The sequence below is a fragment of the Heterocephalus glaber genome, unplaced genomic scaffold, assembly GCF_053883595.1.
Source record: "Heterocephalus glaber isolate CG9 unplaced genomic scaffold, H.glaber_assembly_v1.0 deba00001569, whole genome shotgun sequence".
Classification (NCBI taxonomy): Eukaryota; Metazoa; Chordata; class Mammalia; order Rodentia; family Bathyergidae; genus Heterocephalus; species Heterocephalus glaber.
This window is the reverse complement of record NW_028258354.1, coordinates 8,182,583-8,200,809: the sequence shown is the minus strand read 5'-3', so window position 1 is coordinate 8,200,809 and position 18,227 is coordinate 8,182,583. Positions and strand designations below refer to the sequence as shown.

Below are 18,227 nucleotides of genomic sequence, written 5' to 3'. Positions count from 1 at the left end.
CATCTAATGTCTCTCAATCTTTAAGAACACATCCAAACAACTAGGATTTCAATTTTCTTTATCTGAACACTAAATTTACCTCTAGTCTAATTTTCCGCCATATCCTTACCAAGAGTTTCTCTTTTCAGTTTTAACAAATTATTTCCTGTTCCCCTAAAATGTCATACCCTGTCATGCTCCTTATTTTTGCGGGTAATAGTCTCTTTGCTTAGAACACATCTACTCCCATTGTTTAATGTAGTGTTATTTGTACTAGCAGACTAATGCCAAATGGCAGTTTTACAATAAGGACCCTCCTGCCCTGGACTTCTTTCCTTGAACCTCAGAGCTTTGAGCTGAGACAGCAATCCCCTTTCTATGTGGCGAAAGAAAGCTATTTAATTGAATTTATCATATTACAATTATTAATTTGTTTTTAGACAGTAATCCTCTAGAAATCAAAGATAGCTATCTTTTAACTTTTTTTCAAATGGAAACCTATATATAGTTCATTCTAAAAAGGATTAAAAGTTTATATACCCACACACCTATCTGTAAGTACTCAAATAGTTGTTGACTAATATCATTGTTAAAATTCATGGTAACATCTACTTCATATATTTTATATTAACAAGATAAATTATTTGAAGGCAAGATGGGGCAGTTGTTAAAGAAACATGGAGGGAGGATTATAGGCAATTTCAGGATGTTTGGATCAGAAAATTAAAGACAAGAATTGTAAAGTAGGAGACAAAAGAAGTAAATTCAAACAAACTAGAAATGTTAAGTTAGACATATACACCTTTTAAACACGGTGTACTGTTCAAGTAGCTCTTTGTTATACGGAGATAAGCAACAGAATATGTGTTTATGTATGCACACATACAATATTTCACAATGACATTCTGTCAATAATAGCATGTATGACAGTCATCCCATAAAATTATAACGTAGTCCAGGTGTATAGTAGTAGGCTATATCATCTGGGTTTGTGTAAGTATATTCTATTATGTTTGCATAATAAATCATGTATATGCGTGTCTGTACACACACGGTCAGGGAGAGAATGAAGAGGAAAAGAAAAACAATTTAAAATTATTTCAGACTATTCATGCAATGAGAGATTAAAGCTGTGACAACAATTAGCTCAGAAATTAATCTGCTTTTATAAGGTGAAAACTTTAAAGCATAAGTCTCTGCTCTCAAGGAAATATATAATTTAATCTGTGAAAGTACAAGAGTCAGCATTTCTCACTTAGCAGAAAATCTTCTGTACTGGAAACATCAGATGAGTAAATTTTCTCATTCTTTGTAATATTATAATAAATAGGTAAAAGTTATAGATACAAAATTTATATAAAAACTCTTATCAAGCAATTTTTAGCCTTCTTTTTAGATCACATTACCGTTATCTGCCATCTAAAAAAGTGTTCTCTGATGTGAAGCACAACAAATGTGGATAAATGAATGTCAGTATGAACAGATGTAACTTCCTCATTTTTCTACTAGTCAGAAAATATCAAAGTAACAAGTATACAAAGGTTAATCTTAAAAAATTTGTTTTATCTAGTTATGCTATTTTAAGTTTAAATGCCTGTCATAAGAATTAAAAGTCATATGTATGGCAAGGCACTGAAAGGCCTCTCACCCAGTTTCAGCATTATAGCTTTAAAGTAGTCAATGTCTAGGAAGGCATGAGCTAAACCCACTTTCTAGAAGAAAATTAATTTTCATTAGAAACTCTACTCATAGTGAAAATGACCAAAAAATTTTTACATTGCAATTTGTGCTTGTTAATGGGTAAATTTTAAAGGCAAATTTCCAATTACAGGACAATTTCATATTTTTAAAAAATCAAAGGAAATATCTCTTAGATACTGGAATATAGACTATGTTCCATGGGTCTCTTTTATTAATTTACTTTGTGTGTGTGTGTGTGTATTTTTCCTGGGTACTGAACGTAAGGTCTCATGCATGTAAACATACTCTATACTATTGAGCTATAGCAACTATATATATCACCTGCCTTCTGTTAATTTATAATCATACCTTAAAACAGTTGATTCTATAATTTTTAAGAGATACTCACCACAATTTGGTCTTCAGATGCAGTGGAGACACTACTGTCATCAAAATAGTACCATTTTCCATCATCTTTATTTTTTGCAAAAGCAGTATCTAAGGAAAAAAATATAATTACTTCTGTGACTAAAATGATTTCCTCAAAACTATACTTGCCTAAATAAGGAATAACTACTCAAATTACATGAGACCATCTATATGAGGCCTAATTATTATACATTTGACTGATTAAAGGTTTTCAGAATAATTTCCTATAATCTAGATACCTAAGATATTTTTCATTAAGGCTGAAGCTTATGACTTTTCATCCCAGGGAAAACCAGAACAGATTTATTATTTTTTACATTCACAGAATAACAACACTAAAGATGACAAATGTTAACATTTATGTGGTGATTATGGTGTATCAGGCATGGTGCCCACTTTACATGTATTATCTTGTAAAGAAGGTATTATTATTCTTATTCCCACTTCAGAAATGGAAAACTAAAGCTTCAAAAAAAGATTACTTTGTTCAAGGCGGTGTAACTTATGTAGCAGAGTTAAGATTTAAAGCCATGACTATGTCTGACCCAAAGTTTGTAATTTTAACTATTGGTTAAATTTTCTATAATATTTTTTCTTTTTTTGTGGTGCCAGGGATCGAACTCAGGACCTTGTGCTTGCGAAGCAGGCGGCAGAACCATGTAGCTAAATCCCCGGTCCCTTATAAATATTTTCTTTTCTGACAACTCTAGTCATTAAGGTGTTTTTTTTTTGTTTTTTTTTTGATGGTACTAGAAATTGAACACAGGACCTTGTGCATGCTGGGTAGGCACTCCACCAATCCTTTTTATTTTTTATTTTGAGACAGGGTCTTGCTCAACTGCTAGGCTGGCATCAAACCTGTGATCTTCTTGCTTTAACCTTCTGAGTGACTGAGTCCAGCTGCTCATTTGTAATGTTTTGGTAATATTTTTTAAACACCAGAATCTCAGTCTTTAACATAGTATGTGTAGATAGTATATATAATTTTATATATTATAATTATATAACATATTATTTATAATTATAGATAATATATATATATAATTCTTCCCATTACTAAACAAAAATTATTCCTTTTTTGTTTTAGAAATAAGTAAGAAATTGAGGTGGTTATCCTTGATATGACTGAAATCAAAGGGCAACATACTTTCTATTAAGTTACCTTGACTGGGTGATATTCAGAGGGAAATAAAATTACTTTAAAAGTAAGTTAAATATTAATTTAAGGTTGCCATTCTACCTTTGGCAAAGCTCTACCAGTGGTTAGAAGGTAATTTAAATGAAAAAAACAAATAACCAACCAACCAACCAAAAAATGGCAATGACTTAAACTGTAAGTTGTTTACTTAACAATATTTACCAAGCACCTCCTATGTAAAAGAAATGCCTTATATTCTATCTGCTGTTAGTTCCATCTCCCCAAAGTCAACCAAGGAGGAAAAAAAATAGAAAAACAGGAGGGTCAAAGGAAAACAATAACAACAACAAAAGAAAAAACTGTGGATGGCAGCAGCAATGAGAAAACAGATTAAAAGAAAGCTTTTAAATTACATATGTAGGACAATCACTGCCTGGTTCTTTGTCACAGAAATCAGTAATCTCAGGCCACTGGAATGAGAAGTGCAGCATTTAAAAGTCCTTTTGGGCTAACGGAATGGTGACCAGTATGGCTGTACTGACTAAAAATCAACCTTTACAAGAAGTTAAAGGAAACAGCAGAGGGCTAAAGAGCTTCTTTTGAGCATGCCCTCCCCCATTTCCTCCCTTTCCAAATATCTAGGATTTCTGCTAAACTGTTGCTCTGCATGCTGTGTTTTCTTGTCTTCTATTCTTTCTCAAATCAAACTCTGTGTTGAGTGACATCTACTGTGGGGTTGGGAGTTCATTAATCTGAGACCTGATGCATTTATAAGGTAAAGGAAACATCCTCAGACTGAATAGAAAGATAAGATCTAATAATAACGTGATCTATAGGAGACAAATCCAGCAAAAGAGTTTGCCAATTAAATGATATCAAAAGAAAACTAATGTAGCACTTGTAATAGCTTTAAGATAAAAAGGTGAAAAAGATGAGTGTTAAATCCCAGTAGAAAGAACAACACAGACAAAAAACCCATTGTAAACATAAATATAACTATTAATGCAAAACAGCAACTAATAAAACTACTGGGAGAAACTGATGAATTAACACTTAACAGGAGTCTTGAGAAATTCCTCTCAGAACAAAAAATATATAATCACACATAGTAATGATTTGAATACAATTGATAAGCTTAAATGGTTAAGAGACATAGAGAACTTTGTGTCCAAATAGGGAAAATTTAAGAAACAGACCATGCACGAGGCCACCTTAGAAGCGTCAAACTCTTGAAGATTAATATAACAGATCAAGCTTCCAACTGCTATATCAAATCAAGCACACAATGAAACCCCCATGTATTTGAAAACTAAGTACATGATTAAATAACTGGGGTAGTTATAAAGAAAACAAAAATACACAGAACCGAAAAGATAATGGAAATATTACATTTCAAAATTCATGAGCTAAAAGCTAAAGCAAGACTTAGTGGGAAATGTATGGTTGCAATCATAGCCTTCAAAAACCAACCAAACCAAACCAAACCAAACAGTGGAAAGCAAAAAGCTAAACATCCAACCCAAGAAGTTAAAATGAGAGTAACATATTAAAATCGAAGTCACAGGAAGAAAAATGTAATGAGAAAATGTAAAGAGAAAAATGAACTGTGAGGGAATAAATACAATAAGAAACTTAATAAAATGAAAAGATATTTCTTTGAAAAGATTAAGATGAACTTCTTGGAAGACTGATAAAAGAATGAAAAAGGAAAAATACAGCATAAGATTATTATAATAACTGTTCGCAAACTGGAAAACCTGGATGGAATGAATATGAATGAAAATGTCAAAATACATACAAAACGAAAAAGAAAACTGAATAGACTAATAAACATAACATAAATAGAAACATTTATGGTAGTAAAGCCCAGACAGGTAGGTAGTTTGACAGGTGAATTCCAATAGGCTTTCATAAATAGATAAACCCTGGATCATACTTGTTATTTCAGTAGACAGAAAAAAGCAAAGCATCTCAGTTTGTTTAATGGCTGTAATCTTGATTCCAAAGTGAAATAAAAACTGTATAAAAAATTAAAAGATCATTTCACTTTGAATGACATTGCAACAATCTTAGTGAAATAAAAACTACAAAAAGGAAGCTATATTCTAGGAATGTAAACATTGTTCAACAGAAAAAAATCTGTCAAGTGGAGAGTGAAGACTACTACAGTCAACCCAGAGAGCAATCTGGCAGCACTTAAACACGATTTAAACCTGTCGATCTCACTTCTAGGTACATAGCTCAGACAAATTCTCACATATTGGACCATAAAAAAAAAGGTGCTTATCAGTCTTATGGTGGTAGAAAATTAAAAGCAGTTTGGATGTCCATCCTGAGGTGAATAAAGAGAAAAATACAGTAGAGGTAAACCATGACTAGTAAGGAGCAACAAACTAAACAGACACAAAGTACTAAAGACCTAAATATCATGAGAAAAAAGCTCCACTGAGATTATACAGCACCATACCAATTATGTTAAGTGAACAAATAAATACGCATGATTTATAAAAGCACATACACCAAACATGCTAGAATGGAAAAGAAAGAAGAAATGAGAAAGACAGGCATCCCAAATGGATCAATGATGCTTCTTCCCGAGTCTTCAACTAAGAAATATGATTAATTCAATCCTTTATACCTGATGCAAAAACAGAAACAGGTTGAAAAGTTGATTTACTCATTAATCAGTACTGGTCAGCAATTATATGCAAGATACATCTGACATTTTATCTTTAAGAAACAATACATAAGGAAAAAAAGTCTACAATTATTCAAACACTATGTCTTAGATTAAAAGGTAAACTGTCAACTTACAGTGTCCTCCTCCCATCCCTCCATAGTGGTTGGAAACAGCAATCAAATTATAGCGGCAAGGACCTGCATTTGGATTAATTAGGAATTCTGACATATCCAAGTCACTGTTAAAAAAGAAGACAAATAAGTTTTATGTTTTCCCTAAATGCAATTTTAAAAAATGTAATGAATTCCACTTCCTTCTGCCAGTATTGATACTCAAGAAATTATTAAGAGCCAAATAATTTATAAAACAAATCATACATGTACCTTTGAGATGTGAATGCTTTGGGAAAAATTTGGTTAGGGGCTGAGAATTAAAAAATGTTCCAATATTCTTGTGATTCAAATTCATATTTTCATGCAAATACATTTACCTTTTAGTACCCCAGGAAAAACAATCCCTAGCATTTAGTATCTGAGGCCAATGGATTTTTTTTATTTTAAAATAATTTCCAGGGATGCTTTACATAAGGAAAAATAAAGGGATAGTGAAAACAACTCCTTTAGAACTTTTTAAGAATTTAAATATATTAAAGCCTAATTTCCCCCCAGATTTTCTTGGATTTGATGACCTGTAAAGCAGAGATAGGTAACATTCTTTGAGTGCAACTGACTGCTCATAATCTATTGTGTATGAATCTGGAACACAACCATCTGGTAAATAGTACATTATTTCTAGTCACTGTCCCCTGCCCTACCTCCCTGCAATACTGGGGATTGAACTCAGGGCTTTTACACTAAACTACATCTCCAGTCCTTACTATAAAAAAGATTTTTGGGGACAGGATCTCCTTAGGTTGCTAAGCTGCCCAGGTTGTGCTCCAACTTGCAATTTTCCTGCCTCAGCTTCCCAAAGTGCTGAGATTTCAGGTGTGCACCATCATGCCCAGCAGAGACATATTTGAGCTACTTTTTTTTTTTTTTTTTTTGGAACCGGGGATTGAACTCGGGTCCTTGCACTTGCACAGCAGGCGGCCAAATCCCTGAGCTAAATCCTTGGCCCCAGAGACATATTTGAAATTTAAAATTATTACCGCTTTTTTTGTTTTGGTACCGGGGATTGAACTTGGGACCTTGCACTTGCAAGGCAGGCAGCGGAACCACTGAGCTAAATCCTGGGCCTTATTACTACTTTTTAGTGAGCCAAATGTAAGAACAATGACTGTGGGGCATGGGGGCATACACCTGTAATCCTAGTTTAAGGCAGGAGGATTAGGAGTTAGAGCTGAGCTTGGTCAATTCAGTGACTTAGCAAGACTGTTTCACAAAATACAAGATAAAAGGGCTGGGGACATAGTTCAGTGGGAAGGCCCTGGGTTCAATCCTCAGTACCAAAGGAAAACAAAAACTCAAATGTCTTTAACAGAGTTTACCTTTCTTGTATTTACATTATAAAATGCTATATACTTGAAAATTTTAAAGGCTCCCACTTTTGTTAAAGAGAAAATAGCCCTTCATTTTTTACTCAGTAATTGGAATAAGCAACCCAATGAATACATATTTTTTTTCATTGAGTTTTAAAATTTTGCAACAGGGTCTTTTTTTGCTAAGGTGCCCAAGCTGGGGTTGCACTTGTTATATTTCTGCCTTTGCCTGCCAGAGTGCTGGCAATAAAGATAGGTATGTGCCATCATTTCTGGCTCCGATAAATATTTTCAATTTTACATCGTCTATATCCTTCCAATCATTTTTATGTATACATTATGTATACTTTATGTATACATTTGTCTTCAGTATTTGTCCACATACAGCTTCAAGTACATTTTCATGCACAATATGATTAAAAAAGCCAAAAGAATACTATTACATGTTCTTTTTGCACAACGAGTACTAAGTTCTTGTTGAAAAATATTCTGTGATGAAGTTTCTCTTGTTAAATGACGAGGTGGATTAGAATACAATGTTATCTACTGTCCTTCTGAATTCTCAACTGTGGTCAGTGAAAGCTAAAACAGAAGAGACTACAAAGATATTGCCTCTAGGTATCTTTATACCTTTTTACAAATATGATGTCATACCATGCAATAAGAAAACTGAAGAATAATACCAATCAGGATGATTTATTTCATTACTATGTCATCCTTCTAAATAATTCTATTATTTTACTTTGTATAATTTTACTCTCTTCTTAGAAAAAACACATTTAGGAATAATTGATGAGAAATGATGAAATAATTCAAAAATCACTAAGATGATAAAGTATCTCAGAATTACAAATGGGACAAATGAACCCATAAGGTTATGTAACCCAGAGTGAGTTATACTATATATTTTTTTAAAAAGTATATTTTCTCTTTGGTCTTTGGAAACTCTAAGAAAGAATAACAATTGTAAAATTCTGGTCTTTACAAACTGTTAGAACCACTCAAACTCAAAAACTGAAATTCAATCCAACTGACACCTGATATTTATTAAGATATAACAAAAAGCATGAAATAAATTTGAAAAAGGACGCTCAATGTCCTTTTAACTACAATTTAAACTTACTTGATAGGAAAATCAACTAAAGTATCCAACTTGTCTCTCATGTATCGACTGTAAGAAAATCGTTTGAGATGTACTACAAGTACTGGAGGAAGGGACCATAGATCCAATTTCTTTGTGGCTTGCTGATGTTCTTTACAATTTGGACAATACCTACAAACAGAAACAAATATTTAAAGCTTGATACAGGTACAAACAACAACTTCCATTAATAAAAGCAGTAAGCAACAACAACGACAAAAAACGTTTGGGAAATTTTACATTTTTTTCAGTAATTATTGTATGTCTACTATATGCCAGCCTGAAAGCAACTCTTATTATTTTTACTTTCAGTACATTTCCCAAATAACTTTTAATCATTATAAATTAATATGCAAATAAATTTTGAAATAAATGATGAGGGCTACATTATTTACTTACATTTCAGTATAGTAAAAAGACATGGATGTATCACAGATGTGTGCACAGACATAGGTATTAGAAAATCTCAAGACTTCTGGGCTCTAATGGAATGATACTACAAAATACTTCACTATATTTTTCCTAAAAAGCTTCTCTCAAAATGGTCGTGCAGCTAAAAATTCTTGGGAGGCATAATTATTAACAGTAAAATGGCTATTAGGGAAATTACAGTAATGAGGTTAAACCTTATCACTGCCATAATACTTCTAAAGCTATTCTCATTCTTCTTAGTATAACTCAAGGAACTGCTGTTTAAAGTATTAAGAAAATAATTAGAAACAATTACTGAACTTTGTTTCTTACCAAGGATCTTCAGCACCTAGCTTTTCTTTTGTTGTAAACAGTTCAATGCAATCTTTTAATTTCACAAAAGGTTTCTTAGGAGGTTTATATTCCACACTTTCATGTTTTTCAAAATCCTAAAGAGAAGTATTTCTTGAGTTAAGAGAACAAATGAAACAAAACTCATTTTAGTGATACCATCTTACTATGAATAATAATGAAAACTCCTAAACTTTCTCAAAAGAATCATAAAGCTTATGTAAACAGATTTATATCACACTTCTTAGTAACTCCTGATTAAACCTACATGGATGATAACATGTAAACAGGAAAAAAAAAGTTCTTGATTGATCTTTGTACTGGCAAAATAAATGTATCTGATAGAGGCAAAACAATAGAACAAAAGAGTACGAGTAACTCTACTATTCAAAGTAAATCAATAAAAGGTATAGTAGTTGTAAGTGATGACTTACCTCAGCAGCATTTTCATCAAAATATCTTTTTTTCAATTCAGGATCCCAATCCAAAGCAAGAAAAGATCTTTCTAAGGTGGAAAACATTTTTTTTTCTTTAAAATTTAATATACCTTAATGTTAAAATTAAAGTATTTTAATGTAGGATATATACCAGAATAAACAAGAAGTAATCTTAGGTGATTAAGGCAGATAGCCATTACCAAGCCATTAAAATAATATGAGAATTAAAAAAAAGATACAGAGTTTAAGCTTGAAGTGCAACCTCACTTCAGTAAATACTGATATGTGGTTTAGTCTATTTGGATATTAAGACTTAACATTTCAGATAAATTAATGGCATTTTCAGGATAAAGCTGAATTTCATGGTTTTCACCTACAAATTTAACACATAATATATATAGGTTCAGGTTCAAGTAATTTCTCCCAAATACTTACCATCTAGCCTAAGCTGCCTGTCATCAAATCTTATATGCCTGATATCATCTTTGATATAGTTGATATCAGTATTGCCTAAATTGTTGAACTGGAATGTAAACAATCGTTTTTTGTGTCCCGTGAGTTGACCTTTGCAAGTTTCCTCAGTACATAATCCATTTTCAGAATCATTATCTCCTCCAACTGAATCTTCAGATTGGCTGTTTTCATTTTCTGAGGGAAGTTCTTGATCCTGGCTGGATTCATCATCTGGTTCATCTGTTTCCATTTCACCTAATTTTAGATATGAAAGATTTTAAACTCAGCATTACATTTAAAATTAATTATTATTACTTTTCTCAGGTGTGTAGATATTTTTTAGTTCCATAATCTCCATCATCTTGACTTTTTCTCTGAGGCAGTAATCTAACTGAAATACTTCTTCAATTTAACAGGAAAGTCTTACTTGGTGAGCCTTCTTCATGTATGCCATTTGGGCCATTCCCATTAATATTTTGGTCCTTACAGCAATGTAGGGATCCCTCAGTTTCTTCAGTTTCAGTAGATATTTTGACATATCGGCTTAAATAAAATAAGAAATTGAACAAGTTCAGTACTACAAAAAAGGTTTAAAAACAAAGTTTTCCATTCTGTCAATAAAACAAAATCTTTTGATGTAGTAACTGTGGTCATTTAGTAGATTCAAAAATAAATTCAACTTGATGTAGTACCACATGTATGACTTAATTTGTGTTTTATTTATCTTTATAGAGATGTGTTGCTTCTAGACTTTTACATCTTTTGTATGTTGTTTGTTGCAAATAATTTCTCACTTAAAAAAACTCATTTATATATTACTGTTAACACTTGTATTTGTATAAGGTGTTTTCAAATTTATTTTTTGTGTGTGTGATGAAACACAGAAGTATAATGTGATCTCTGTGCACACATCATGGAACTACAATAATTGGGTATATAAGAAATAATACTAAACACGTCATCTATAAAAATTAAAAGAAAGGGATCAAATGGTACTCATGATTACCTTACAATTCAATTCAAGGTTTTTAGGAAGGCCAAAAAGCAGCCTATCTTATTATCAATCATGAAAATTTATCCTTCTAAATAATTAGGGCCAGGGATTTAGCTTATTGGTGCTGCTGCCTGCCTCTCAAGCACAAGGTTCCGAGTTCGATCCCCAGTACCAAAAAAAAAAAATTAGTATGAGTTCCTAAACTGGTAGTGTATGTAAAGAAATAAAGCATAGATTGTAGTTACTGATAAATTCCTATTCCTTCTCAAATGGAAACTTGGTATAAAACAGTTAAAAGACTACTTGTTTCGTAGGTAATGTGTTTTATATAAAAAGTGGATTAGACTATAATCTGATTCTTATGCCTTCTTTTTCTTCTGCATGGTGCTAAGGATCAAATCTAGGCCCTCACACATGGTAGGAATGTGCCTTGCCGCTGAGCTATATCCTTAACTCCTATAATCTGAATTTTAAAATTACTACTTTAATAATAACATCCTGGTAATGTCTTACATTGTTTATTTTGTTAGCTATTTTGTATTTTATTCCCATATTTATTTTTTAATCATGGAATCATCTGGTACTTACCACATTCTCAAAAGGAGGAGATTATAAAGTTTATCTTCTGTATTATTTCGTGGTACAGCCATAAGAAAAGGCTGACCAAAAAGTGAAGAACCAGTATGGTGGGTATAACTTGAGTGTCTAAATTTTTCTCTTAGGCAAACAGGAATAATCACATTCTCTGTATCTTCTGTCCTATTGATATTAATTTCAAATCTATAAGGAAAAAATTGAGTATGAATTCCCAAAAGTTTGTTATTTTTTTCTCTAGTAATATTTTGTATAATAAATTTTATACTTACACATAAATATCATCCCGTTCCATAATACTACTAAGGTTTTCATCCACAGCGAATATTCTGTGAAATCTATGATTGTATATATCAGTAACTATCATCTAAAAGGAAATAAATTTCTATTAAGCTGGCTTTACAACACTGAAAACTAAACATTAACTTATATACTTCAACCCCAGAAACATCTTACCTTATCTGCAGGTACTCCTGATAAACCAGACAATGCTGTACAAAGATCTAGTATATTTCCAATTTTGGGGACAACCACTTTGTACTAAAAAACAAAATAATTGTAATGATTTTATTATCATGAACAAAACATTAAGCAGATGGTAATGACCTCACTTGGCTCAGAATGTCTGTCTCCAATCTTGCTATCACCCTGGGTAAAAATGTCCAAATGGATATTTCCTAGCCTTACTGTTCCTTAGCTCCTCAATTCAAACACCACTACTTGTATTCAAGTGTAGTCAACTTCCTGGAAAATTGCTTCATTTCTACTGATATCATAAACTCTAAGGTTACTTTCTAACCATTACCTCTTGCTTCTCCTGGAAACACATTCTTACTCATTCTTGGTTCATGTTGAAATTTTTATTCCTTATGACATTTGATTTCCCTCTGCTGCTTTCATACACTTCCATCTAAATCCTAGGCTCTTCGTCATTTCTACTACACCACTGTAAACCCTTTAATGTCTTTGTTACTAAGTTCTACTTTAGTTGAGTGTTTTCAGAGCTGTTCAGATCTGTTGGAGAAAATTTCCCAACTTTAGTGGCTGGGGTGCTACAAATCCATTATGGCCAATCTCAATTGATTTTTCAACACCACCATTTACTAAAATAAAATAAAAATGGATCAAAGATTTAAATATTAAAAAAGAAACACAACCTACTGGGCGATAAAAATAGGTAAAACTCTTGATGATATAAACACAGACAAGGAATGTCTAAACAGAACCCCAGACGCACAAGAAATAGCATCAAGAATCAGTAACTGGAAATCATAGAAGTATAAAGCTTCTGCACAGCAAAAGGAAACAACCAACAGAGGGAAGAGACAATCTACAGAATGGGAAAAAAATTTTGCCAGCTATTCCTTAAACCAAGGACTAATATCTAGGACATATAAAGAACTCAAAATAATTAGATACCCCTCAAAAGACCCAATGAAAAAACGGGCAAGTGAAATAAACAGACACTTCTCAGGAGAAGGACAAATGGCCAACAAATACGTAAAAAATGTTCAACATGTTTGGCCATCAGAGAAATGCAAATTAAAACAACACTGAGATCCCACCTTATTTCACAAAGAATACTTATATTAAGAAATCAGTAACAGATGCTGGTAAAGCTGTGTGAAAAAGGAATCCTTCTACTTTGTTGGTGGGAGTGTATACTACTACAACTACTGTGGAAATCAGTATGGAAATTCCTCAAAAAACTAAAAATAGAAATTCTATTAAACCCAGCTATTCCCCTCTTAGGGCTCTTCCCAAAAGTGTAAAAGACATATTACAGTGATCCATGCTTACCCATGTTTATAGTAGCATTCATAATAGCTAAATCTTGAAAGTGGCTTGTAAGTTCAACAACAGATGAATGGATAAAGAAAATGTGGCATTTATACACAAGGGGGTAGTACTGTGTCATAAAGAAGTACTAACGAGTCATTTGTAGGAAAAAGAATGTACCTAGAGATTGTAATGTTAAGTAAAATAAACAGCCACAGAAACTTAAACATAGCATAGTTTCTCCTTCTATGAGAAACCCAAAATATAAATAAAGAACAAAATAAAAGGTACTAGGAAATAGGGAGATGGATCTTTTGCAAAAGGGAAGTGGACCAAGAGATGGAGGAAAGGGCGAGGGAAAGGGGATAAAATAATTGAAAAATAAAAAGGAGATGGATACTTCCAAGGAGGGAAGCAAATGACAGGGGATGTGAAAAGAAGATTTGGTATGTATATGTACTAACTCCCCATGATATATGTAATCATTATATACTATAAACATGTATCAAAAATTTTTAATAAAAAACAATTTTGGCTAGTTCTGGAGTAGACTGCTTGATGTCCTAGTATAATTATTAATTGTAGCTCCTTTTATCTCAAGAGACCTCTCATTCAAATAAAAATTGCAGGGTTTCCCTAGTCTTAAGTGACTTCATCCTTCTAAACCAGTGACTACCGTCTTCACAGAGCTCACGTCTCAGTGTACAAGTACATTTTCTCTCTCTCCAATCTAAATACATAACCCTAATGCCCACTGAATTAATCCATGGAAATGCTCATCCTGAGTCTCAAAAGTCAAAAAGTCCAACATTAAATACTTAGGCCATGTTAAGTCACCATACTCAATTTTAAGGTTTTTTCTTCAACTTGTTCTTCCTATATATCCATTAAAACAAATGCCATCATTATCTCCTCAGATTTTTACCCAGAAAACTTGGCATCATCTTTGAATATATTTACACTCTTTCACATTCAACTAGTTCTATCAAACTGACACCTTGACACTAATCTTAAGTTCAAGCCCTTGTCATTTGTCAACACTGCTAAAGCCTCTTAACTTGGTTTTAGTACTTCTAATCTAAGCCTTTCCTATTTAATCTCTGCTCTACCCAGAATCTTCTTCTGAAACACAAGTCTAGCTATATAATTTCTATACTGAATAACCTTTCATGGATCCTCTAGTCTAAGTCCAAATTTCCTACGATGACATAAAAGGTCTCAGTGATCTAACTCCTGCTTATCATATTTGTTACTTATAGAGACCAGCATGGGCCATGTCCTCTCTTGTCATCAGACCTTTGTACATGTCCTTTTCTTGAACTATACTGGCTTTATTCCCAGTTTTCACCTGCTTATAACAATCATTTAACAAGATTCATTACAAGTATCATCAGCAGTTTGTGTAGGTTACTTTCTGTGAGCTCTTTTAGTACCCTATCCTAGTACTTTTCACACACTATGAAAAACTTCTTGAGAACAAGGACTAAACTACAAACACCTTCATATTTCCACCACTCTGCACAGTATAAGTCTAACATATAAATATGTTCAATATTGATAACAAATAAACTTCTATAATTTAAATCAACTTCAACGATGGGAAAACTCACCAAGTAGGCTAAGTCAGCTAATTTTACTTCTTTATCAGTTGGTTAAACTATAGCATTAATAAGGATATCATTTTGTACTTAGGTTGCTATTGGTTCCACGTAGGGAAAAAAATCCAATATTCCTGTGCTCTAATTTCCACAAATTTATCCTTTATTTATTTTCTCATCAAGTGAGAAAATAAATCAATGAAATTTGTTTTGCTGGAGAAATGATTTAAAGGCCAAATTACAAAAGAACATTAAGCACATAACTTATGGGTTAATGTGTAACTTGACTGCAACCTGTGACTACATAATACAGATTATTTATATTATCCATGTGGGAGTATATTGTCTTTAACAAGTTTTCTGTAGAAAAATACAGCATCTACATTTATATTTTGTTGTAATATATTTTTACACATTTTAATCTATTTCTCAATACTGTCTCCTCTATTGGCATTTATCTGGAAAATTACAAACTGGAGAAGTAATGGTATAGTTTAGCACTGATACAGTTTCTCTTTGCTGGAAAGAATATACATGATTCTGCATTTATAAGCAAGTGAATAAGTGAGTATTAAAGGATGTAATTTTAAAATGTGAACAGATATTCTCTCCTAGTGAGGAGTTAAGGCAAATTTTTGCATTGGCCATGCTGATAGGTAAGGGGAAGTACTGAGCACTACCAGACACACAAGCATCAGGTTCAATGAGTTCATGAAGGATATATAAGAAGCAAAAGAAATAACAATGCATTTTTCTCAACTAGGCTTTAATTACTTTAAGTGAGAAAACTACTTTTAAGAACACTGCATATGTTCTTGTTAGTAAACCCAAACACTTTCCTGTATAAGATAATAATTTTGTTCAAAGCATAACCTTCATATAGAGGTCATGACTGTAATACATAAACAATTTTGCTACAACCCTAAGCTAAGGATTTATACAAAACAATTTTCTAAAGTAGGAACCATCTCTTTCTTGTTTACTAAACAAAGCTTTATACTCAGAGAGTACTCAATAAAATATGAGTGAATAAAATTTTTGATTACTTCTGCATTAATATCTATGAGTTGTTAAGTATTGGAAATGCAAAGATTTACAAGGTTTCTATCTTCAAGGGAGTCCATGGTCTATATAAGACCAGTAAAGTGAATGTCAAAATAAAATTTGCCAAGTACTGTAATAGAATTTAGGTGGACAGGAGTAGAAAATGAAGAAGCTACTTTCATTGGGAAGTGTCAAACTTCAAAAAAGATTGATTAATAAAGAAAGGAGAAAATATAGTACTTTGTTCAGACAATGTAAAATAATTCAAAACACTGGCAAAGAAATCAGACAATTGACATTAATGCTTACCACAGGGATTTTTCATAAAATAAGCAATATTTGAAACTTCAAAGTATTAAAGATTAACATAGTAAACCAAGATTTTAGTCTAACTGAATTTCCACTTCTCTTCCAATTCTTAAAATGTCTAAAATTGATAGGTATTAAAACATACTACAGTGCTTTCTGCAGGGAGCCAGCACACACTTGTAATTCCAGCACTGTGGGAGGGCTGAGGGGGGAGGATCTTAAGATTGAGCCCAGGTTGGGCAATTTAGTAAGACCCTTCATCTCCAAATAAAAAAGGGGAGGGCTGGAGATGTAGCTCCGCGCAAAGGCCCTGGGTTCAATTTCCAGTACTGGAAAAACAGTGTTATTTTCTACAGACATATATTCTATTTTTTAAATCTCTGTAAGTGAAACTAAACATCTCAGTTTCTTTCTTTCTTCTGAAGTATTTGGGGATAAGTTCAGGCTTGCTGAGCTACACTCACCTTCCCTTTTTGAGACTCTTGCTAAATTGCTCAGGGTGGCCTCAAACTCACAATTCTTCTGCCTCAGCCTCCCAGGTAGTCAGTTTTCTTTTATGAAAAAAAGTGTTTGAGATTTTGCTTCCACATAATCTGTTTTACCCTTTCAAGAGTCTAAAAAGTTATACTGATTTCTAAAATATGAAAAATATTCTAAAATCTCTTATATGATAAAAATTATTATTGAATTGTGCTTACGGGTGGAACACAATTTTTATGAGTCAACACTAATTTTTAAGTAAAAGTAACAACTTTGCAAAGAAAATAATCATTACCTGCATAGGTTTAATAAGTGGATCCATTCTAACTAAATAAACTTCCAAGGTACGTTCTTTCTTCATAGGCAGTGGAAGTGTCAAGTAACAAAAAGGATCAAATGTTACCGAGATCTTAGCACACTCAGGACAAACTAAAGTTGATTTGAAAAGGCCATGAAATATATCTACTATGATAGAATCATTTCTTTTTAGATGGTTTTCCCAGGCTTCTTCAGCAACCACCTACAAAGAAAACAGACACAAATCACAAAGAGGTATACAGAAATGCCATAGTAGAAATACTGTAATAATATCATGCAATTTACCTTATCTGGTCTTCCATCAGCATCTTTTAATTGTATATATGGTTTTTTCCTAATTCTATTCAAATCCTCATGTAGCCCATCTAATAGGAAAGCTAGTAATTCTTGACAATCTTGCTGCTGATAGCCAGAGAATTGAGGTGCAAAACGTCCTACCTGTGTCTGTTAAAAAAGCAAAACCATAAAATCAACTAGAGACAAGATTCTTAACAAAGAATATAGTTCACTCTCATTATTCAAGGATTCTGCATTTATGAACTTGTTTACTTACTAAAATTTGTAACTACAAAATCACATTGTGATGCTTTTGCAGTCATTTGTGAATATTTACACCAAGAGTCTGGACAAATTTGAGTTACCAAAAGTGTACAGTCCCAGTTGGGGAACAAAGTGATGGTCTGTCTTTTTGTTCTTGATTTCATACTATAGAAACAAGTGTTCTTTTGTGGTTAAATCAGTGCTACTCTCCCTCACACATTTTTTTTTGTTTTTATTGTTGTTTATATTTCTGTTTTTAAAGTGGCCCTAAAGGATAGTGCTGAAGTGTTGGCTAGAGATCTTAAATACAGACATAAGTTACATTCCACGGGCTGTGAATTCAATGTTAATGAATTAACAACATATTAAATAAGGTGTCTTTAAACAAAAAC

The 18,227-nt window shown here is 32.6% G+C and overlaps 1 protein-coding gene and 1 long non-coding RNA gene across 11 annotated transcripts in view; one reads left to right on the top strand and one right to left on the bottom strand.

The window, feature by feature from the left end:
- The window catches only part of Usp15 (ubiquitin specific peptidase 15), a 121,736-nt gene that overhangs the window by 2,159 nt on the left and 101,350 nt on the right, over nt 1–18,227 (bottom strand). For all 10 annotated transcript variants that reach the window (XM_004861137.4, XM_087192348.1, XM_004861138.4 and 7 more), the window contains 12 exons: nt 17,581–17,739; nt 17,273–17,497; nt 12,224–12,307; nt 12,040–12,134; nt 11,762–11,953; nt 10,607–10,722; nt 10,162–10,434; nt 9,724–9,794; nt 9,272–9,387; nt 8,510–8,659; nt 6,041–6,144; nt 2,069–2,157 (listed from right to left, as the gene is read on the bottom strand). In XM_004861137.4, coding sequence (XP_004861194.1) covers nt 2,069–2,157; nt 6,041–6,144; nt 8,510–8,659; nt 9,272–9,387; nt 9,724–9,794; nt 10,162–10,434; nt 10,607–10,722; nt 11,762–11,953; nt 12,040–12,134; nt 12,224–12,307; nt 17,273–17,497; nt 17,581–17,739 — 1,674 coding nt within the window. The remainder of the gene's footprint in view (nt 1–2,068; nt 2,158–6,040; nt 6,145–8,509; nt 8,660–9,271; nt 9,388–9,723; nt 9,795–10,161; nt 10,435–10,606; nt 10,723–11,761; nt 11,954–12,039; nt 12,135–12,223; nt 12,308–17,272; nt 17,498–17,580; nt 17,740–18,227) is intronic.
- Nucleotides 1–18,227, top strand: part of LOC147823723 (uncharacterized) — a 115,371-nt gene that overhangs the window by 30,642 nt on the left and 66,502 nt on the right. The gene's annotated exons all lie outside the window — the stretch shown is intronic.